Here is a 23,153-nt window from a genome sequence, read left to right as displayed (position 1 = left end):
ATAACTTACCTTCCACATTACGTGCCCGCCGACCTTATATGGGATTCTATGACCCAGTGCGTCGGCGCAACTGCCCCAGGCATGACTCGCATTCTTCCCTACCTCTGCACACGAGAGTGTCGATGTTATACATCTCCATAAAGTGCATCGTGGCACTCCGCTGCGATCTGACTCGGTTTCCTAACTCATGGAAAGTACTAATCCTGCTCTTAAGGAGATGATAGAAGTCCTAGAACTTCTACCTCTAACGATACGTCACCACCTCAAATCCATGCCATGACCATATCTACACAATGTGCAGGATTATGTATTCAAAAGTTACGAGAATGTGGGTCTTCATCTCCAGCTTCGTCTTCCCTGAAATCTGGGTGGTTCGGCAAGATAAGCCGCGGGCTAGGATTTAGCCGACAAAACATGTCACCCACACTCGCGATCAATTGAATGCATATGGGGAAATACGAAATGTTCGAGTCAATTCTTCGCTATACATCACAACTTAACAATAACAAGTGCTGTATCCAAATCAATCCTTCAGATACACCATCTCACGCTGAATCACCACCTAGAGAAGACATTATTACATCATGTCAGCATACGGAGCGATCGCCGCACCTGAATCCAAAGGACCCTTAGAGATCCGCTCTTGGCCCCTCCCTGTGGAGGGTTTGGTATTGGTCACCTACCCCATAACGGGTTCTGATGCTCCTCAGGAGGTGATAGAGTATCTGTATAGGGTGTTTGAGGAGGAACTTGAGGGTGAGTAATGCTTTGAGCAGAGTTGGGACAGTCGTCGTTGTGATCAAGGATGAGGAACTGGATCTGTTCATGACCAAGCTTCTTCACCTGGAACATCAGTACAGCGATGGTCGGGGTAAATATCAACCTAAGCTGACTATGAGGAATGTGATAGGCGGTCGAACGTACCCTCAAGAAGGTCCTCTATCCCTCGAAGGCTTCACGTCGTATTTCTTCGGCTCGACTACTATCGTCGGTGTAGTGCAATCTTCCTCTGAGGAAGTGAAGAAGACCATAGGAGAAGGATTGGAAGGTAAGAAGTTGGAGGATGCTTTGGCGGGATGTTATTATATGTGAGTGTAAGCCAATACCTAGCTTTTCGATGTAGTAGACATTGCCGACTGATGTTTTAACGGCGATGGTAGCAAACCAAACTACCCGGGAAGGAGCAGTCATGTGAGTCTGCATATTCCACCATACACCAGTGTATTAGCTGACGTATTTTTGTGTGTCAAATAGAACTGTGTGAGTATATCTATATGTGCTTCGACAAAAGTATGCTGATAGTACATTGGCAGAACGGAGGATTCTTAGTCCCACCTACTCAGAGAGGTCGTAAGATCGGTTTGACACTGGGTAAATCGTATCTCCTCTATGCGCCAGAGTTGGGATACAGGGGAAGTGTGTTCAATCTCGTTTACAAGAGTGAGTGATCAACTAGTCCCACCACTCCAGTCATCTCGGACGCCTGGAGGAAAGCTCTCTATCTCATACGTCGCTCTGAACTTCGATTTCTTTGCTTTCTCGCAGATAATGTCCCTTCGCTAGCGATTTGGGATCAACTCGGATTCCAGCGAGTAGGAGAGATCCCCAATGCAGGTAGACTAAGGACAGGGCCAAATGGTACAGAAGAGTATGTAGACGCAGTGATAGTGTACAAGTCTTTCGTCTAGACTAGATTATATATACATACAGTTTAAAAGAGATGCATGTATTACATTTAACCAGTAACTGCATGTCCCCAGCTTCAATATAGGTGTATGTATATTGTAGCGCGTGCTATACTAGACAGCAGTCTTACCTTCCCTCTCTTCCTCTGGGGTAGTAGCTCTCTCAGGCTTAGGTTCTACCGGGATGAATATCTTTTCTTGGTAGAACTTGAGCTCTGCTATTGATGCTTTGATATCATCCAAAGCACTAAAAACATAATCAGATCAGCTACTAACCCATCCTCGGTGAAGAGGAGCACTCACCGATGAGCACATTCCTCGGTACGTCTCGCTTTATCCTGCTGTCTCACCGAGGGATACCACCGTTTACAGATCTCCTTTATCGAGCTTACATCTGATCGTCAAGGAGAAAGTCATCAGCTCATCGATACTACTATTACTTGATAGGGGTATGAGTGGTATGTGTAGGTCAGACATGGATGATCCTACTCACCCACTATACGGTACGATAGATGTTTCATCACTTTTGGCATACCAATCATCATAAATCTGTCAAGTGAGATAAACAAGGTCAGCTTGCAATTGTTTATTCATTTTCTTCATCTACTCTCCTTCCTCTTTCCTACTCGTGTCCTATTTGCTTTGCCATCCTCCTACCATTATAACGAAATTGACCCACCTCATATCAGCATGTACCGTACTTCCCGCCAACACCCCTGCCCCTCTCTCAGGTATCCACCTTTCTATATACTCCAATACTTTATCCGTCACTTGATCGTAAGAGTAAGGGGAATCGAGACATGCCTGGGTGAGACCAGATTTACCATGCTGATTGACACACCACTCGTTCATACTGGTGACATACACCGTTCACCAATAACATATCAGCCTACCTCCTGATTTGTACGACATGGCAGGACTTGAGGAGTGAACATGATCGTAGACTCACTTGTCTAATACTTCTTTGGGAGTATTGATAATATAATTGACACCTTCATCGACAGGTTCCAACCTTCCATTCGTTATGATAACTGCAATTTCTATTATTCGATCGTTAAGGAAATCCAAGCCAGTCATCTCGCAATCCACCTAAAGATCCATATCGAAATCAAGATCAGCGGATTGTCATTCTTGTCCAGCGACGAAGGATAAGATTTATGAATACAAGATAACAAGATAAGGACGCGAACTCACCCATACTAATGGTCCGTCATCGTATTCTAGAGGTTTGAAAGAGGTCGAGTCTGACATATCCACGATGTACGTTCTGTAGGGGAAGAGATTGACGGAAAGAAGTTGCAAACAAGTCTGACGAGTAACGGCGAGAGACGCTCAATTACACGCTCTACTATAGGGTAATAGGTGATGATTATAAGATGTGTCAAACAATACTGGTTGTTGTCGATACGATGGTCAACCCATTTGATCGAAAAAAGTTGGTCTTGCTGTGGTAGCCCTCCACTTTGGCGTTTGCTGAAGTCAACTACGAGCCTACAGTAAGTAACTTAGTCCTTTCGTACAACTCATTCTTCGTGCTGCATTCAAACAGACATAATCCGTGGAAAAGAAATGCACTGTACATAGCATCGTATATACATCAGAGTGTACAACATGTATGAGAAAGGCATGTATACAACAAGATACAAAATTAATCTATCTGCAGTGGGATTCCCTTTAGTATATCATCATATCGGTATATGGACAGCGAGATTCCTCATTCCCTCTTTTCTCTCTTTCTTCTCAATCTATCCCATTATCTTCTAGTATATCATGATGAATCCTCGATCAATGATTCAGTCCAAATACACCTTCCATCGTATGATCGTTCACTCCTCCAACTCCATTGACCACATCTAACAAACTCTGTCCATCTTGAACCACCGACCAATTCCCAAAAACATTCACATTATCATCATCATCATGGTGATGCTGTTGCTGTTGTTGTGGTTGTTGTTGTTGATGATGAGTGTGTATTCCCAAATTGATATTGTCGTTATGATCATTATTATCATTGTCGTTGTGCACTTGAAGAGCTTGATTTATACCGTTCGTCATATTTTCAACATCCACATCCATCATCATCCTCATTTGATCCAAATTCTGAATCTGTATTCCTTCCCCTTGATACTCCCCTCCATCATCGTCTTCATCGTCCTCTTCATCTTCACTATCATCTTCTCCATCCGGTTTGTTTAATTGATAATTCCTTAACAACTCGTTGAATTCCTTTCGGTTCTTCTTCAACCTCATCTCTCTAACCAGATAACCGGGAAATTTTCTCGGCCTTCCTTTCCTCCTTTTGATACCCATCGCACGCTCATGTCTACGTAATTCGTATTCCGCTTGTTCCTCCGGATTACGTTCCTTCGGTGGTCGTCCTTTAGGCTTCGAAGGTGGTTTGGGGCCCTTGGGCACTTTAGGTATAGGTACAGCTTTATGTTTGTTTTTGGAACCTTTGGGTCGACCACGTCCTCGTCCTCGCTTACTTCCGTATTCTTCGTGCTGGCCGTTGGATGGGACTGGTGTGGGTTCGTGCGTGGATGGTCCAGCTTGTTGTGAGGGGTCATTGAGGATTGCGGTATCAGGAGCGAGGTTGAGAAAGTGGTTAGAGGGTGAGTGGGGGAAGTTTGGAGGGAAAAGGGAGTCTGAGTGAGAAGTGAGTATATCAGCTTTCAGCTTGATCAGTAGAGGACAATCTGAGCTAACATACTGAAACTAGCTTGAGTCAAATCCTCCAGAGTCGTCTGCAGACTCTGCTGTAACCTTTCTCTCTCCTCTGCATCTGTGAGATGCGCACCGATCGCAGCGGCAGCTTGGGCGTGGGACAGACTTTGGCCGTTGATATGTGAGGACTAAGGGGGTCGTCAGCTTACCGAATTGCGTTATATGTGAAGGGAGCGCGAAGCAAGTAGGAAGACCAACAGAGTGAAGAAGATTGGAGCTATCAGATGTCCGCAAACGATATTCCGGACTATGGAATGAATAATGAATGTCAACTCACCTGCTGAGCATTGGTCAAACTGTTCACAATCTCCCTCAACGTCGGATCAATCTCCTCATCCAAATGTACACCCTCCCCTTCCGCTGAAGTACCATTCGCCGTGTTGACTTCCGGTACTATTTGAGTTTGAGATTGAGCTTGAGCGAGGGGTTGGGGTTGAGTCGGTGGTGTCTGTTCATCCAATTTGATCTTTCCTTTATTTACATCCTCAACCACTTGAGCAATTTCAAGCAAACTCGGATCGATCGGTCCCACATCGACATTATCACCAGAGGGGAATATGGGATCTATAAAGGTCGGATCGATATTGAAATCTATATCAATCCCTTGAGCTTGAGCATGAGCTACCGCCTGAACTTGCGCTGCTAAGGCGAATAGCGATGGATCCAAAGCTGAAGTGAAATTATCAGAAGAGAAGAAATCCGATATATCATTGTGAGTATTGTTGTTTTCCCCGACTTGGTGTTGGTTTTGGTTCTGACCGTAATCGTGGTCGTTGGGATTGCTGCTTGACAGGGACATGGTGGATTGGGTTGGGTTGATGCTATATTTCATACATCTGGAGGAAAGTGGACGTGAAGAGTGGAGGATCAGATGATGATTAGGGAGAAAGTGAACAAAATGGAAATAACTGCAATATTAATTGTTTATATCAACTCCTATGGTGGCAACTCATAGTGAGAGAGGATGATATCGTCTTATATCGCCGAAACACCGATGACCAGGTAGTTCACGTGGCATTTTTATCTATTTGTCTTCATGCGATATGATGCACCTCTCGTTCGTCTCTATCTATGGAATGTCCTGTTATCTAAGCTGTATATGGTACCAACAAATGTCCTTCGATTCGCAGTCGAATCCCCACAACATACGACTGACTATGACTATAAATATGTGTATCAAATATAATGCAAATATACAGTATAAACAACAGAACCCAAAATAAAAATACAATCCGAGTCCAAATCTTTCCTAGAGCAGAAGAGCCAAACATCCTTTTCTATTTCCGACATGGTTATATCGACATCAAGCTCAATATCGACATCAAACCGCCTATCAGAACATACGCCTGATATGGCGGTATACTGATTGATCCAGCCGAAGTGCCACTGACAGCTATCGCACTGAGATTGACAAATCCCTGACCACAAGCGTCGTTCACTCGATTTATCGCAGATTTCACTATTGTCGAGTTCAACGTGGACGTATCGGGGATATAAGACATGTAAGTGTTCAGAAGGGACTTAGAGCATGATGAGCAAGTTGGTATGGATGTTGATGGTAGTCTATATCAACAAAAAAGACAGTAAATATATATATATATATATATCATCAGCCTGAGTTTGTATCAAAATAGGGTGATGGTAGGATGTCACTCACGGTATACCACTTGGTAAACTCCATAAATACGCATCATCAGGTCTTGTAGCAGCCATACTTTCAATATAACAATAAACCCCCGTCTCTTCATCAACCAACTCTGAAGCTTCTTTGATCAACTGATAATTTCCTATAGCTATTTGTGTATCCTTAACCACCTGATTCTTATTACTGAGATCCGTTCCGCAATTCTTATTTGACGATAAACTAGATTGGATACTTGTAAAGTACTCATCACATTTATCCCTCGTTGAAGATGAAGTGTAACTTATAAGATTGTTGATTTTAGTGTAATTTCCCGACTGGATCGAAGAAGATAGTAGTGAAGAGTATGCAGATGATGTAGTTAAGAGTAAAGACAGTGGTAAACAATCTTGAAGGTCATCTGAAGATAATAACGAAGTAAGATATGTCAGACATCCTCCGGATAGATTGGAAGGGGAGATAGATAAGTCGAGTGGTTTAGGAATAGGTTTGGAAATTGTCGTTACTTCGCTTGAAGGAGCTTTAGGTAGTGAAGTTGAAGTCGAGTTTGAAGAGGAAGAAGAAGAAGAGTTGGCTCGAGTATACAGGTTTTGTGGTTCTATAGGTTCCTTTTCGATGTATATTCTCTTGGCGGGATCGTTCAATCTATGCCTCTTTCTTATACCGTGCTCGTGGGCTGAGCTTGTTGATATCAGAGCACCAAGGACTAAAGAAAGGACGAATTGGGTTTTCATCTTGAAATTGTGCGTTGATGGGAAGTCGGGAAGAGGAAGAGGATGATAACTGGTGATGGTTTGATGGAGTTGAAGGAACGTATAGGTCGAAGGTGGTCGACAAGCCAGGTAGATCACTGAAGTTGGGGGTTGATTATAGGAATGATGGTATGTTGATTAATTCACTTGATTAGGCTATACAAGAGTGAAGATGGGAGATGGAAGATGGAAGTCAGCATCTAGATCGTATCTCATGTTGACGTTCATCTCGTCTCGTATCGCAGTAACACTCAAACCACACATCCCTCTTCCCTCTTTCTCGTTCATCCATCGAACAATACCTAATACCAACAAAAAAGAAGAAACGCTCAGATCTCCCCTTTAATGCCGTTCCTGCTCTCAGATCCCTTTCTACGCCCCTCATGTCCATAGCAGAGGACTCAGACTGACTTACCACTTGATCCTTGCTTGTAGCTCCGTCGTATGCTAAGGTGATCTAGACTTTTCAAGCGGATATCGCACAGACCTATTTGTCCGTCGTTGTTTCTGCGTTTTCGTCGTTTTTACTGTCTTTCCATCGAGAAGAAGAAGATCGTTGAAGGTTGAATAATGAATGATGGTAACCATTCAGTTACAAGTTACAGTTACATGTTGATCATCTTCCAATCTTCCAGACCTGCACTAACAGTCCCCTTGGTATCAATACCAAAACTCGGATGATTGGACATGATCATCCAATGGATATATCTCAACGACCCTCTTCACCCAAGAAGACGAGAATTAGGGTAACGGATGATCGGATGTTTATCAGGGACGGGTGCTAACGCAAGGAACGCCTCTAAACAAACACGAGCACTCGCTGAGTCTGGACTTTCAACTTGATTCTGACGCGTGTGATACTCGTGAGTCGAATCTGGATCAACTACAACATATACAGAAGAGCTATACTTTCAATGCTATAATAATACACCTCGAGTTGCATATTCATCTATCTATATAGTCATATACTTGTGCTACATATACATATTCTATATTGGACCACACTGATCATACACCTTCCAAACTCTGTCCAGCTGATGTACTTCCTTCTGACAAAGCAAACGAATCATCTCCTGCAGTTTCAGCTTCCTCCTCTCTAAGTGCTTTATCGACTACTTCTGCGCCTACTCCTGCACCTCCAAGGGGTATATCGTGGCCCTGTGATGGTTGCGGATGAGTAAGCTATCATTCTGTCTCACTTGAACCAACCAGTATCTCATGAATGATGGAAGGTCTTGTTGCTTCCACGTTTTATCCACATGAGAAAAACCACTCACAATCAACGCCCTCATAATATCACTCAAACTAATGATCCCCACCAATCTACCAGGGTTCGGATCATCCCTGCCTTGAACCACCACTAATCGATGCACCCTTCTTATCTTGATCAAGGAGAAGATGGCAGATAGCGAATCTTTGGGTGAACAGGTTACCACACCTGGGAAGTCGACTGCTCGTTGTTTCAGCGCTTGGGAGATAGTCAAGTCGAGGGATTGGTACGCTCCGTTTCGGACCAGTGTCTGTGAAAGTGTAAAAGTGTTAGCGATACTATAATCCGTATAATGATCGCGAGTAAGAATATAAAGTGGTCATTTCTGTTCTGATCATCACTTTTCATTCGTTCCCATTCGCACAGACGCAATGCCTTGTACAGACCCGGATCCAATCTCCGTTCAGATTTTTTCTGAAGAAACGCAAAAGAGAAGGCGCATACTATATAGGAGAATCACTCACAATAACATCCACGGTCTCATAAAGGTTCAACACCTTGCCATCACTATCTACGATCGGCACCGCACTGATCCCCTGTTCAGAGAACATGTGAACCACGTCAAATACCGTAGTCTGCATCGTAGCCGTTGCTAAGGGGTAGTATTTGTTGGGATTGTTGGTTGGATCGGGGTTAGACTCGGGAGAGACGTAGCTGCCTATTCCCATTTCTTGTACTGAAGCAGTCAGGTATTGGGTGATATCTCGGCACTGTAGGTTGCGGTATAAGGCACAGGTGAATGTGATCGTTCATCACAACGTTATTGGAGAAAGTAGAGAAGATTGATTTGCAATCATCAGCATCAGCCTATCTATCCTGAATGACTGTATGACGAAGTCGAACACCCACATTAACAGCGATAAACTTCAATACCCTATACTGTGTCAATACACTTATAACCACTTCTCCTCCCGTTTGCGTATCTCGATCTATCAATGGTAATCTTCTTGCGTGAGTTCTGATGAGATACCTACATGCGTCGTAGAGTGGTCGGAGAGGGTGGACCGAGAGAAGTGGTGGAGGAGGTACGACTAAGGCTTTTTCGATATCTAAGTGTTATTGATATTGGGATTAGCACAATACCAAACTTCGGATGGGTGTATCGGTATCCCTAATCAGGAGAAGGGGGATAGGCGAAGAATTCAGGTTGCTTAGATGTAGGGTTTGCTCATATGAAGTGAGGTTCATGAACATTGACAGGATAGGGCGAACCTGGAAAAGGAAGGATGGGAAGAAGGACAGGGAATGCTTGCTCACCTCGAATGCTATGTAATCTGAATTGCTCCACATCCGCCGTAGCACCTTCCCAAGATGAAGTATGATAGTAATACTGTATCAAGTGGATGACATCTTGTACGGTGAACATTCCTTTGTGTTGTAATTGAATCTCACGTCAGCTCGACACCTTTCTCCAAAGAGAGATAAGGGGTTGACATACCTGCGAATTTCGCTGTGGATGTATTCCATAACGGAGCAGATACGACACCTATCATAGTTTCCTATATCAGCCAAGTCCTAGACTATTGATGCCAAACCATCCACGGATGAGAGAAGGCAAGATAATCATGATAGTAAACTTGACATACCATATAACAACATGACATCCAGAGCTTTCTTCACTTTCAACTGAGTATCCAAAACGATCAGCCTAAACGATACAGGAAAGACGTCATAACTTGATCTTTCCTTTAAGAAGTTCCTCAAGGCTTCCAAAGCCTCTGGGTGGGTGAGAGTCCGATGAGGAGTGACCATTGGAGGATGTTGGGCTCTAGAGGGTCTTCTGACTATTGAGGATCCACCGGCGGAAGAACCTTGTATACTTGGTCGACGAGTTGGTCTAGCCGACGTGGAGGTTTGTCTATGGAGGGAGGTGGTGGGTGATATAGGAATTGGTTGAGAGGATGAAGATGATGAAGGTGGTTGTGACATGTTGACTATACTTTATTTTGGGGACAGCCAAGAGAAGTGGTTAGTCGATAGTCGTGTGATCACAGGGGCGATGACGTCTTGAATAACCAATAATCACCTTGTCTTGAGAGTATGCTGATAGAGGTCAATGCGCTGGATAATGATGAGGAGGAAAGGATGTGTCTTATAAAAAGGATAATGATCGGCAGTTGATGGGTCGAGTGATGATGATAAAGACCTTTGTTGATGACTATTACCTGTGAGACACACACACTGCGATATGTGATGTGTCAGGGTTATGGTAGAAAGGGGGGCACCAGGCGGAGATGACCTCTTATTTCACGTGGGTTAAGCATTTATTTCCACCATTTTCTGCTTTTGTGGCAGAGATGCATCGTACTTTATCGGTGACGAAGCATAGATATTGTAGACGTTCAACTTGGGTCATTCGATACAGTGATATGAAGATGGACGTCTGTGATTGTCCTTGGGAGTGTGCAGGTCGATCCTGTGCTTCAGTGCTTGTCGGGAATGACAATATCAACGGGTTCAAGGATCAACCAATTTTTTCCTTCTTCTTCTTCTTCTTGTTCTTTTTCCCTTAAGATGATTAACCTTTAATATTATCCATATCTACTAATTGCTGAATTATACTATCTAAGATTCTACTGACTAACATCATGCCAGTAATCTCCACTCAAGGCACTCGTCGAAGATTCTACAATGACCTAGCTCGAGATGTCCGAAAATTAGATACACTTGCTTTGCCAGTAACATTCCATACCCCTTCACACAGCAGAGGGGGTTCGCAATGGCTGCCTCAATCATCTGCTGGGGGAATTGACGATGGTTGGGATAGTATACCTACCTCAAATAGGGGTGGTACTCCGAGACCACTCAAACACAATTGCCATCACGTTGGTGTAAGTTCGCAGTCAGATCAGAGAGATGGGGAGGGAATGGAACAGGAAAAGGAAAAGGAAAAGGCTCGTGCGTCAATCGAGGTGCGTTGAAAAGACATAGTAAACTAAATTCCATTCATTCCCTTTCGTCTCTTCTTCATATCATCTTTTCCTTCTTGTTGTTGTATCTTCGACTTGCTTTCTTTTGGGAGCTTACTACGATTTCAACCCCTCCAGTTTCAGCCATCCTCAGCAAACAGACATAGCAACAATACCCAATCAGGAGAGAAGAACGGAGAAGAGCACGACCCGACACGTACGCCTCCATCCAACCAAAAGGTGAAACGGTGGATCAACGACGTTCCTCCGTCCTCTACTGTCAAGACCAGTGGATCCGAAACAGAAACGACTACACCTATAGGTGAAGACCACCCATCTGCTCGAGATCAAAGTGATCATACCCACACCCGTACTCCGCTTCCTTATCCTAAGTTCATCAGCGTCGATACCAAAAAGAAAAGGAAGGACAAGATGAATTACCTTCATGAGGATATGCCAAGTACCTCTTACCGAAGGTATCCCGCGGGTGCTACCGGTACTGGTACAGGTGGGACTTACCATTATCCGATTAATCCAACCAGAATCCGATCACCTCCGGGAGGTAACTTGCATTTGCATCATACTAATCCATTCTCAAGTGGCAATTTCAGTCAACCTTCGACCAGAACAGGTGGTGACGAGGTGAATTCGAATCAGCTGCGTGATCTCATGTCTTTTTCACGGATAGCTGATATGTTGTTGTAATTGTATATAGGATACATATAGGATGAGTCATAGCAATCTCGACCTCACACCCGACACGACGACCAAGCTGGAAAGGACCCTTCAAGCTAAGAAAAGGGAATTTGAAGATGTTCAAAGACGTCTAGAAGAGAGTAAAAAAGAAAGAGAAACACAAAGACAAAGTTTTCCTCTTCCGCCTAGACCTCCTACTGCATTTACGTACCATCGATCAGCCGAACATGATCAGGTAAGTCTCCCTCCATTCCTCATGATATTCAGTAGTTGATGCTGGAACTATTCGGTATTTCAGATCATTCAACTCCGCCAAGAGAACACTTCTCTCCATTCATCCCTGTCAGAGGCTAGACGAACAATCAACGCCTTAAATAACCGGATTGACGAATTGGAGCTATCACCTCGATCTGATCCAGAACTAATCGCCAAGATGGAGAATGACCTTAGCAAACTTTCCCAACAGAACTCTTCCTTAAATGATTTATGCAGAGCATTGGAAGGGACTTTAGGAGATGAAAGAGACAAAAATAGGAAAATGGAGCTGGAAACTCAGTCGTCTAAGAAAGGTCAGAGTGCATGTGCGAAATCCCTCTTAGCGAGTGAACAAAAAGTGAAAGAGTTAGAGAATACTTTGAAAGAAGTTGAAGAGAGGGAAAGGATCGAGAGGGAGAAAAGGGATTTGATCGAGAAGAGATATAGAGGATTAGAGTTGAATGTGAGTGATCATGAGTGCTAACAAGATAAACTAAGAACCCCGATTATGTGAAAACGCAAAAGCTCAAAGACCAGAGCGAATGATGTATGGTATATATGCTGATCGACGGTGGAATTCGAATCTAACTCGATTTGATGTTAAATCACTGTAGTATTCCCATTTGACTACCGAGTTGGAAACGTGGAAGGCCAAAACGAATAACGCTTATAGGGAGAAAGAAGGTGCTATAAGTAAATATAAAGGTAAAGAGGTGAGTGAGGTCTATCTACAGTATCTAAGTTATGGATCAAATCCAAACGACTCGAGTTACAGAAATGATGGATTGTATACTGATTTCATATGTGAAAATAGAATGATAATGCCAAATTATCCGATAAGCTGAATCTCTCGAGGAGGGAGAAAGAAGCGTTACAAGCTAGGTTGGATGAAGTGATTGAAGAGGTAAGTTAAATCAATATATCTTCTGAATGATAATTGGAATTTTAGCCTATGGAATTTATACAATACTGATTCGCTTTTTTTGGCCCGATGTAGAAAGCCCAACTCTCTCAACGACAGGTATCTGAGAAAGGTAATTTGGAAGATAGGAAGAAACTCAAAGAAGAACTTCATCGTGAGGTGAGTAATCCAGCACATTTTTGAGGCAGACTGGTCGACTGAAATGAAATGAATGTCACAGAGATCGACCTCTGATAGATTACGTTCCGAACGAAATACGCTCCGAGATCAAATCAAAAAGATCAAGCTCCAACTCGCGACTTTACACGAAACCAAATCTCAGTCTGCTGTGGTCAACGATTGCGACGTGAAGCTCCATCATCCTACACCAAATTCTTCAGAGAGGCATAAGCCGAAATTCCCTTCATCGTTCTCAGCGTCAACCTCCGGGGATATGCAAGAAGCCATCCCTAAAAAGAAGGTGGTAGTAGAGGTGATTGAGGATGAGGAAGGGGATGGAGTGAGGTATGAACCGCAGAGAGTAAACATGGAGGATCTTGATGAGGAAAATGAATATCAAGATACAAGAGAAGAGGGTAAGAACGAGGTGAGCTCAGGTTTCAGAACTTCATGATAGACTAAAAGCTCATGAACAACCTAATTCACTTCTCAGTCTACCGTCAAGTCCACTCAATCGACTACATCGCCCAAGAACAGCTATGCTCAAGATATCCAATCTATCTTGTCCCCTCAGCCACTTACTTTCCACTCCATACCCCTCGTTCCTCAGAAATTGGACACACCCATATCCAAAGAGGAACAGTTACTCTTCGCCAATTCCAATCATTCTGAGAAGACGAAACCTACAGAGGGAAAGGGAATAAATGGATCGGACGATGCTGTTGCAAGTCGTAAGAAATGGTTGGAGCAGTATGCAGAGATGAATGTGAGCACTACTTCGCCTCAGATCGTGAGTGTTCATTATACAAAATACTCGATGGCTTGTTGGTACATTAGTTGATGATAAGCACGTGATAGGTAAACGATCAGAAGACCGAGACTGATACTGCCCTCGAGCCAAATAAGAAACCCAAAGATCCATTCGTAAGTCAGCTTCCATATGAGCAGACGCGATAGGCCTAGTCAAGCTGATTTCGTGTATCCATCTCAATTCAAACGATAATATCATAGGCGGATTTAGATCCTTTGGACCACTCTTCAGATTCTATCAAACTTCAATTCCAATCCCCTCGATCTCAACCATCTGCCTCTACCATCCGAGAACGAAGTAAAACACTGAATGAATCTTTGATCGATCTTCTAACTTCATCTAAATCAACCTTATAAGAAATGATTTATCATATATTTACATTTTTGATCGAGAGAACTTTTCCTAATAATGTCCATGACATCACCGTTTTTTCGATCTCTTCAGATAATTTCATTTGTCTACTCAGTACATGTTCCAGTATTGTATACTTCTTGGTGATACCCTCGCTCCTAGTATGATTCAATCATCAGTAAATAAATGTTGTATGCGATTAGTGATATCCACGTTAGGTCAGTAAAGTCACAATCATGAGCACGTAGTCAAGAAAAAAGTATTGCGTTACTATTCTAAATTAAAAAGAAAAAATTACAACTTGCATTAAAAATAATTTTCATCTATCTTCCTTCTCTCTCTTCATCAAAAAATTGAATCTTCAATCAAATATCCTTATCTTGATTCCATCTTTCCCTCATACTGCATAGTCAGGTCGCAAGCACTACGCATCAACCTGCGTATAAGTGCCTGGGAAAACACCCGTCGCGCCATTCAATCTGCCTGTCCACCACTCATCGGGATTCTCAGTCTTCTCAATGATTTCAATCCTATCTCCTGCTCTGAAAGATAAATCACCCTCGGCCTAAAAAGAACATACAACCAATGTCAGTTCAATCCTTATCTAACTCATGTCGTCGTAGAAACAAAATCTTATAGGACGAGAGATCGAATTACCCACCTGAGCTTCAAAATCAAATATGGCTGTAGCATACACAGCCCTGTTGAAACTGGGTTTAGGTTTCAGAGGAGGTGGTGGAGGAGGTGCCTTCTTGATACTGGTCGTCGAAGAAGCTGAAGTGTATGGTGGAGGAGCAGCGACTGTTCTAGAGGGTGGTGAGAAAGTGCTTTTCTCGCCTCCTGCTGCTGAAGAGCCGTATGAATTCTTTCGGTCGAGGTACGAGTTTGAGGTGGTTCGAGATGCGATGGAACCTGTTCGAGTGGGTGTGGAAGTGCCGGAAGCGGATCGATGAGCTTGGAGCATCTTGGCTGTGAGGTAGATGCATTCATTAGCGGAAGATCACCACATATTCATTTCCGAAATATCTGAATGCAAAACGCGAGAAGATAATAGTCAAGAGCCTTCTCCGATCCCCTATGTTTCACCTCATGACAAAACGTACAAGCTCATGTAGTCGCCACACTCACCAGTAGAAGTTATCCTCTTCACAATAGCCATCGCCTCAATCTGCTCAGCCGTATCACCCCTTTGCTCAAGGTAGATATTCTCGACATCCTTTCTTGACAAGTCGTATTTCCCATCAGCGAAAGATTGGAGTTTCTCTTGCATAATGTAGTATACGTTAAGTCTGCAGCAACCAGAAAACCTGGTCAGTATAATCCCTTCGGACGAGGTGTATCGCGGTGGAAGTTGGCAAATGTTGACTTCTATTGGTCAAAATTACTCACTGCATATAGTAGAAAGAATGGAATAAAGGATCAATAAATCTAGTCGCCAATCCGAGGAAATGAGGTAATTCAGTCTTGAGAAGTGAGTTGTAATGCTCGTATTCCCCTGAAGCGAGTTCGAAATCTTGTTCCACCTGGGGTATTGACAGCAAGGCGTCAGTACAATCAGTCAAACTCGATCCGGAAGAGGATGTAACATATCTATACTCAACCCACCTTGAACAGATTCTTCTCATCGCTTAAACTCTTTTCCTTCTTCTCCCTCAACTTATTCAACGAGTTATTATGTCTATCGTAATCTACCAACTTATGATCCCTCTTGACAATGGTCTTTCGGATCTTTTTGCAGATTTCATGAAGCTCTTTACACGGCTGGACCACTCGAGAATCGATCAACTCAAGTTCAGGTGAGAGGGTTTCTATGGATCATTCCCGATCAGCTTCATTCATACCTTGAGGTATGGTATGAGGTACAACGTTGTGTGATATGTAAAAGATAGGATAGAAAGATAGGTGACAGCATAATCGAAAACCAACCCACCCCTCATCTCCTCCATTATACCTTGGTAAACCGTAATGTTTTTTACCGTCACTTCTGCCTGAGGGTGTTTACCGGCTAAGTTGTACTCTGCTCCCATCGGTGAGAAAAGGGTAGCGAGTGATGCTGAGAATGATGATCCGGATGAGAGTAGGTCTGTAAATCATATAGGACAATAATACTTGTGTCAGCTCTGATAATCGAGTTTGCGATGGAGAGAAGAGACCAGAGAGTAATTGGAAAGAGGTAGAGGGCAAGGTAGAGAAGAAGGAGAAGGAGAGAGAAGAAGTGGAGAGAGGGTAAAGGTGAAGAGGGGAGGGGAGGGAGAGGCAGTACTCACTTGAGACTGAATCTCTGAAAACAGTCGAATCTTTCAACATCTTCTCACAAGCAGCTTCAACAGCTGTGAATTTCCTCTCACTATGAGTTGAGAACAACCGTTATCAGCCTTTCGTTCGACGAATGATGATGTTCATGGGATCACTCACTAGTCATTGAATTCCACATCGGTGGATTCTGTCAGAGCAACACACAGTAAGCATAAGCTGGAGCCCTTCCTCTCATGACGCATTGTAGCATCCAAACACAGCTTTTCTCTCCTCCTCCGTCAAACACCTCGATGCCCCTCTACCCCATCCATCTTCCGAGCTACCATACGTTGTTCCTACGAATCAGTACTCACTCTTAGACATCCCAATCCTACTCGTCAGATTGTGTGGTGTCCTACACACCGATAACGTCCTGTCAGCAATGCCAAGACATACCAGAGACCAGTAAGACTACGAACCGCTGTAAAGCTTTGGTGAATCCCTTCATCTTGATTATTATTCTCTCTGAATATACGACGCTATGTATGAGGAAGAGGTATGTTCACTGTTATGATGGAACTGTTATGAGCAGAAGATGGATATGCTGTTCAAATGAGGCTGTGAGAAGTGGATTGTAATGTAATGTGCGAGTGATTTGATTATGCCTGCGGTGACGACAGCACGGGCCGTAAGGGGAAGGAAGTAAAGGAGTAAGCCGACATCAGGACAGATTATCAGGCTCACTCCCGATCGCACCTCTCATATCTGACGAGTACGATCCACGTCTCCTTACCGATTTCGATGCCTACCTATCTAAACGTTATCTGGAATCCTATTCATCTGTACATATATACACATATATGCAATATAAGAAGACAGGTTGTGATATAAATCATACATGCACTTTTGGAAACGTATATTCTTCTCCTTCCCATTCCCATCATAATCACTAAGAAACGATAGATATCAACACATTTTAGGGCATCACCGACTACAATCATCATATGGAACTATCATACATATATATACAGGCACTTGCCTCCATCCTCGTTTGATGACTACACCGAACTTACAAGACCAAGGAGTTACTCAAAGAGGGATTAACGATCTGTTCACCTTTGTTATTCTCCGTAGCGTGTCTATCAGACGGATCGACAATCGGACTAGATCCCATCTCAGGTGTGATAGCTTCTTCACTTTCATCCTCCGTCGGTCCCTCCGTATCATCAGGTAAGATCGAGCTATCCGATACAGATGGTGAAACTCCCTGTTGAGGTAAGTTCAATGTCGGTTTGTTAACCTCTCTTAAGTCTTCCAAAGAGACCAAGTCGAATTCCAAATGGGAATTAGAGTGGAGGAGTATCATTTCAGATTTGATACGTCGACTCTGTCTCTCCCTATCTTCGGACACTTCCATCTCTGTATCGAACAATCTTGCAGCGGGGCAATGAGATTTATCAATAGAAACGAAAGTGACGTCTTGAAGATACGCTTTTACTTCATTGTCCAATTCGAGTTTAGAAGGTAATTCGACCAAATCGTTGATGATTCCCCGAGGAACGGTGGTGAAGATGATCATGGAGGGTAATTCGATGTCGACCTTCCTCGAGGAGGAAGGGAAAGAAGTACCGAATGCTCGGAAGATGTGAGTGATAATTGATAATTTACATGCGGGGGTGTAACGACCTATTCCACCAAGCAAGAGATGGATGAGCACAAATTTATACTCTATTCTCAAAAGGAGTAATAACAAGAAAGTACTCACCATCAAGTCTCCATCTCAACTCGTCGACTGTCCAACCTCCAAAAGCATACTCGAATCTGGGTTTCAACGTGTACTCTGCCAACCGTTGTCTCTCAGCTCGAGCTTTCAACCTTTCCTCGTCGACAGGTTTCGGCTTGGTAGTGCTCAGTGCAGGTAATCCCGAACTGGGGAATTTGGATGTAGCTGGAGAAGCAGGAGTAGAATGAGACATTGTCAATGCGCCGAAAGTCGATCGAGTGGGTCCAGGTGATGGACAGGGGGTAGCAGCGGGAGTTAACGAGAATGGTGTGGGTGCAGTGAGGTTAGGTACGGGGAATCCACCTGACACCAAACCAAAGGATAAGCTATGTTTGTAGGGGCATCAAAGAGGACAAAGGAAGAAGGAAGAGGAAAAAAGTACATACCTTGAACGACGAGCTTCCTCAAAGACCCATTCCTGGACCAGATCTCCCCGGCAGCAATAATAGCAGGATGAACAAGGTGAGTAGCAAATGTGAGTTGTTCAGAAGGATCAGTCGCGGCGTTGACCCTATATTTGCGTATCGTCAGCTTCACCATTTATCTCGTTCAGGTAAGTGTAGCACTTACCAATGAACCTCAACAGGATTGATAGCCATCAAGACCTCTGCAAGGGATTCCATCCTACTCTCATCGTCTTGGACATACTCTCCACCCCTCAGGGTCAACACCACCACTCTGGGTAAGTTGATATCTTGATTACCGCTGGGCAATAACAGCTCGTCGTTGTTTTTAGCTGGTTTAGTGATGAGGGGCTGGTGGTAGTCATGCTCGACGTATCGCAAGTCGATATCGAGATGTTCGATAGATTCACCTTGGGTAGAAGGGGATCTGAATATACCTTCTGTGGGATGGAAATAGGTGATCCATTGGGACAAAGAGAGTACCTTGGCGTAGGTGGGTGAAGGGGTCTGATTGGTCATTGTGTTGGGGTTGTTGTTGATGCGGTATGACGAGATAAGATTGTTCTGGTGTGGTATGTCGTGATTTTATATGGCACGAAGAGCAGATAGGATAAGGTGCGTGAGTAAGAAGCCTTTTTTTGGAAAACGAGAGGTATGAGGATGATTTCGAGTCAAGCTTCTTCAAGATCCGTCCCAGTGATAGTGAGCAATCTTCTGTTCCTTTATTCGACTAGACCATAATTTCTTACTACGAGAATGACGTTGTTATATATGCTATGATATGATGTGATTTCTTGCCTATTCCAGGTAAATTCTTCTCTTCCTTTGTACTCGCTTTGATCTCTGTCTCCAGGTTTCACCCTTTAAACAAATTGATGATTGATGGGGTGGGGTCCTTTGGAATGCGGCTATGCGCTGTTTGATCTGAGATGATGATGGGGTAATTGCGGCTATGACGATATTCGAGAGAATGAAACGATGTCTGAACCCCTTCCTTTGATCCAGGTGTATCGATCTATCATTTAACCCCTTCTTTGATCTTGTTCTTTCCCCCACTCTATCTCATGCGCACACCTCCCCAAAGATGTTTGTTATTGGGATTGTTTTCTTTCGGGTTTAATTTGGAGTTAAAGGACTACCGATAGACCGATGTGATATCATTACAAGGTCCGTCCGTTGGTCAATTGAGATCAAAATGTGAGATCATGTCGATAGAATGTTACATGGTCTTGTTCTTGAGTGTTCTCGTATCTTCTGTGGGGTTTGTGTGAGAAAAGCATCCCATCGCATCCAACTTAATCATGAGATACCCCGCAAACGCGGATCAGGAGTCATGGGGCCAGAAGTGAATTCCCGGCGGTTGTTTACACTGCGGGGCGCAATGTAGTTACATAACGTTAGATGACGTTTGATGTGCATCATCACTGGACTTGATTTGCTCATGCTGACGTGTGAAGACTGGATATGAGACATGGAAATGGATAACGGAAACTCGTAAAATGTCATTTGACTGTAATGATGCATGTACAATATTGGCAGCCATTGAAGCTACATTTGAATGCTCAATTATCAGTCGGAAGGACTCGCTTTGACAGTTGCGGTGACCGAATGCCGGGTCGGATACACAAAATCGGTGACCGAGAACAAAATATCAAACTTGAAGTGTTGATAACCTCTTCATGATTATGCATACTCGAGTACAACTACTCAATCCCACCATGACATTCGGGGTATGGCCAGTCTGGCCGCAAGATACATACAAATGGTTATAAATGGTGTATATCAAGCTCTTCTGCGAAAGACTCAACTTGCATCTTCGTTTCATACATATGATAAATGTGATATAATCGCACGATGTCATCGTTCGTAGAAGACAGTACGTCCCAGTCAATATCCAAGGATCTCATGGACGCTCAACCCGATACGACGATTGCCAGCCCAAAAGTAACCGGAACACTTTCCAAGGAATCACTTCCGCTTCAAAGTCTTGCCCCAGAAAAAGAAAAAACACCAGAGCAAGAGACAAAGACTGAGACAGAACAAGAAAAAGAACATTCCAAACATCCTCTCGCACAATTATCTCAAACTCGTAAAAACTTCTTGTTATTCATTTTCAGCGTAGCTACTTTTGTGGATATCTGTAATGTATCTGGAGTAGCTGTTGCTGTTGCTCAAATAAGTTTGGATATCAAATTGGGTATATCTCAGGTGGTTTGGGTGAGTCCCGTAACTCATTGACTCTCCCCTGTGTTACTCTTGATGGTGGAGATATAATTAACGATGAGATACTTCACACATGTAGATCATCACGTCCTATTCATTATGTTTCGGTGCATTCCTTCTCTTTGCCGGAAGGTTGAGTGACCTCTTTCCTGCTCAAATCATCTTCGAAGCTGGGTTTTTGGGATTGGGTGTAATTTCGTTGATCACTTCATTTGTGACTTCCAGCAAGTGAGCTCATTTTATTGTACACGACCTGAAGTTCGAGCTGATAATTTCTCTGTGAATTTCCAGATATGGCTTCTTAATCTTGAGAGGTTTAGGAGGTATCTGTGGGGCGATGAGTGAGTTGAGAAGATACGTCCACGATGAATTTTGTACTTATGTTGTTCTGATTGTTCGTATTTAGCTATCCCTTCTGCTTTGTGAGTTGTGTAATCTATCGTAGATCACTTTCTATGAACACACCAACCCACTGTACATCCTGTTCTGGAGAAAAGACTCATGTTAATATTGGTACTGACACCGACACCATTAGTCACCTCACTGTTCACATGTTCCCGACACCGGAAGAACAACAGAAGAAATTAGCTTTGATGAGTTTGGCTGGAGGACTAGGTAATGTCCTGGGATTGTAAGTCATAGTATTGCATATTCATTCCTATCTATCTTCTTCAGATATTGATCTTGATTGTGTATGCAGAGTCTTAGCGGGATTATGCATGGAAGCGTCATACAAATGGTTCTTCCGTCTCATCGCAATTATCTGTTTGTCTATCCCTGGTGTTCTTGCCCTTTACTTAGGACAATGCCTAGACTGATTTGATCTGATTTGATATTTGATACAGGTATAACATTCACCATCGCGACAATCATCTTACTTCCCTACACTGGCTCGTCGTACTCTACCAAGCATGATCCAATCCCAAGATGGAGGAGGATGGACGTACCTGGTGTGATATTGATGATGGGTGCATTAATCTGCTTTATACTCGCTTTGACTCAGGGCCCGATAGATGGTTGGAGCTCTGCGAGTTTCATCGCTCCGCTGGTAATATCTATACCACTAGGTGTAGGATTCTTCTTCTGGGGTGAGTGACATATCTCGTCCCTTCCTGATCACCTCGTAAGGTTATAGAGTATCATGAGGACACATTGAGAATACGTCAAATGCTGAATCACCGCAATTCGTGTTGCCATTGCAGAATCTCGTATCCCCCCTAGAACAGCTGTGTTACCATCATCAATATGGAAGATAACCAACGTCATCATCCTCTCGTTGGCTGTATTGATAGCTTTCCCATTTTGGGCTACATCTCAATTGGAATATTCTACTTGGTGGCAGGAGGTATATGGTTGGTCTGCACGTAAGTCATCCACTATCTTAATCAATTCCGTTATATACATACAGTATAGACGAAAAGAGCTGATGGAGTATGTTTGTTTTTGATAGTCCACGTAGCGGCCGCGATGTTACCTCAAGGTATAGTCTGCCTTATCGCAGCTGCTTTCGCACATGCCGTACCGCAGGTTTTGACAAAACCCAGATGGACTATTGGAGGAGGTATGATCCGTGAGTGATCAAGAGTACCCCTTCCCACGACAACTCTTCTCAATGTATCTTCGAACGATCAGGATATCCAGTAGGATGACCACTGACACTGGGTCTGACTATTGTAGTAATTGTCATAGCTGAGATCCTCCAGGTATTCTCGGACGGCGGACCAGGTAACAAATACTGGCGATTCTGTTTCCCAGCTTTCGTGATTGGTAGTTTTGGTGCTATGATCACGTATTTTGCGAGTGGTATCAATATTGTCACTTATGGTCCTCCAGGTAAGTGATAGCTTTCCTCTGATCATCGAGTCTGCTATCTTTTCCATGTATCCTCTATCGTGAGATGAGTGTGGTCGCTGATCGTGTATTCCGATGTAGAAATGGCCGGAGTGATGGGTGCATGGGTAAATGTTTTAGTGAGTGACTTTAAAAGTCATACCTCGAGGAAAAACATTATGCCTATGTGAAGCGGACATCTCACTGATCATGTCTGACATGTTTTACAGGCCCAAATAGGAGGTGCAATCACCATGGCCGTACAAGCCGGTTTACAAGACACCAGCTCGATCCTTCCTGAGTGGTCCAAATCAGGATCGAGGACATGGTACTTTATGATTGCCTGGACGGTCGTATTGGGTATTCAATTTATAGTCTTTTACAAGACTCCTGGTACGCCTCAGGAGGAACATGAGTTGGCTAGAAAGAGGATTATGGAGAAAGATGGAGATTTGGGAGTATAAGTTGTGATGGTAAAAGCGACTTCGCGACCATTGTGAAC

General features: G+C 43.5%; 9 protein-coding genes across 9 annotated transcripts; 3 read left to right on the top strand and 6 right to left on the bottom strand.

Moving 5' to 3' along the window:
* Positions 1–584: 584 nt before the first annotated feature.
* On the top strand, positions 585–1,688 carry V865_001139 (uncharacterized protein; the record flags this gene model as incomplete). The annotated part of the gene is made up of 6 exons (XM_066224963.1): positions 585–756; positions 911–1,088; positions 1,161–1,191; positions 1,255–1,260; positions 1,314–1,440; positions 1,546–1,688. 6 exons carry the CDS (start codon positions 585–587, stop codon positions 1,686–1,688), a joined length of 657 nt encoding a protein of 218 aa, XP_066081060.1.
* Positions 1,689–1,799: 111 nt separating this feature from the next.
* On the bottom strand, positions 1,800–2,936 carry V865_001138 (uncharacterized protein; the record flags this gene model as incomplete). Its single annotated transcript, XM_066224962.1, has 6 exons — positions 1,800–1,932; positions 1,989–2,079; positions 2,179–2,234; positions 2,365–2,538; positions 2,635–2,774; positions 2,880–2,936. 6 exons carry the CDS (start codon positions 2,934–2,936, stop codon positions 1,800–1,802), a joined length of 651 nt encoding a protein of 216 aa, XP_066081059.1.
* A 534-nt stretch (positions 2,937–3,470) lies between these two features.
* On the bottom strand, positions 3,471–5,208 carry V865_001137 (uncharacterized protein; the record flags this gene model as incomplete). Its single annotated transcript, XM_066224961.1, has 3 exons — positions 3,471–4,330; positions 4,396–4,537; positions 4,687–5,208. The coding sequence occupies 3 exons, from the start codon at positions 5,206–5,208 to the stop codon at positions 3,471–3,473; spliced, it is 1,524 nt and encodes a 507-aa protein (XP_066081058.1).
* Positions 5,209–5,701: 493 nt separating this feature from the next.
* On the bottom strand, positions 5,702–6,785 carry V865_001136 (uncharacterized protein; the record flags this gene model as incomplete). The annotated part of the gene is made up of 2 exons (XM_066224960.1): positions 5,702–5,972; positions 6,067–6,785. 2 exons carry the CDS (start codon positions 6,783–6,785, stop codon positions 5,702–5,704), a joined length of 990 nt encoding a protein of 329 aa, XP_066081057.1.
* A 1,026-nt stretch (positions 6,786–7,811) lies between these two features.
* Positions 7,812–10,002, bottom strand: V865_001135 (uncharacterized protein; the record flags this gene model as incomplete). The annotated part of the gene is made up of 7 exons (XM_066224959.1): positions 7,812–7,961; positions 8,081–8,323; positions 8,538–8,783; positions 8,923–9,122; positions 9,331–9,441; positions 9,512–9,559; positions 9,660–10,002. The coding sequence occupies 7 exons, from the start codon at positions 10,000–10,002 to the stop codon at positions 7,812–7,814; spliced, it is 1,341 nt and encodes a 446-aa protein (XP_066081056.1).
* A 659-nt stretch (positions 10,003–10,661) lies between these two features.
* On the top strand, positions 10,662–14,181 carry V865_001134 (uncharacterized protein; the record flags this gene model as incomplete). The annotated part of the gene is made up of 11 exons (XM_066224958.1): positions 10,662–10,985; positions 11,121–11,624; positions 11,698–11,913; positions 11,977–12,396; positions 12,548–12,646; positions 12,748–12,837; positions 12,931–13,014; positions 13,076–13,441; positions 13,508–13,804; positions 13,873–13,938; positions 14,026–14,181. 11 exons carry the CDS (start codon positions 10,662–10,664, stop codon positions 14,179–14,181), a joined length of 2,622 nt encoding a protein of 873 aa, XP_066081055.1.
* A 419-nt stretch (positions 14,182–14,600) lies between these two features.
* Positions 14,601–16,919, bottom strand: V865_001133 (uncharacterized protein; the record flags this gene model as incomplete). The annotated part of the gene is made up of 10 exons (XM_066224957.1): positions 14,601–14,741; positions 14,838–15,145; positions 15,305–15,465; positions 15,566–15,699; positions 15,782–15,984; positions 16,107–16,259; positions 16,444–16,523; positions 16,592–16,619; positions 16,786–16,826; positions 16,891–16,919. 10 exons carry the CDS (start codon positions 16,917–16,919, stop codon positions 14,601–14,603), a joined length of 1,278 nt encoding a protein of 425 aa, XP_066081054.1.
* A 561-nt stretch (positions 16,920–17,480) lies between these two features.
* Positions 17,481–19,117, bottom strand: V865_001132 (uncharacterized protein; the record flags this gene model as incomplete). Its single annotated transcript, XM_066224956.1, has 4 exons — positions 17,481–18,097; positions 18,177–18,497; positions 18,581–18,705; positions 18,765–19,117. 4 exons carry the CDS (start codon positions 19,115–19,117, stop codon positions 17,481–17,483), a joined length of 1,416 nt encoding a protein of 471 aa, XP_066081053.1.
* A 1,386-nt stretch (positions 19,118–20,503) lies between these two features.
* V865_001131 (uncharacterized protein) lies at positions 20,504–23,115 on the top strand (the record flags this gene model as incomplete). Its single annotated transcript, XM_066224955.1, has 12 exons — positions 20,504–20,815; positions 20,901–21,049; positions 21,113–21,162; positions 21,228–21,243; positions 21,357–21,452; positions 21,522–21,586; positions 21,667–21,909; positions 22,024–22,185; positions 22,272–22,391; positions 22,499–22,654; positions 22,754–22,791; positions 22,882–23,115. 12 exons carry the CDS (start codon positions 20,504–20,506, stop codon positions 23,113–23,115), a joined length of 1,641 nt encoding a protein of 546 aa, XP_066081052.1.
* Positions 23,116–23,153: the final 38 nt, after the last annotated feature.

Source organism: Kwoniella europaea, chromosome 1 (genome assembly GCF_036810445.1).
Source record: "Kwoniella europaea PYCC6329 chromosome 1, complete sequence".
Classification (NCBI taxonomy): Eukaryota; Fungi; Basidiomycota; class Tremellomycetes; order Tremellales; family Cryptococcaceae; genus Kwoniella; species Kwoniella europaea.
This window is presented reverse-complemented; position numbering and strand designations above follow the sequence as displayed.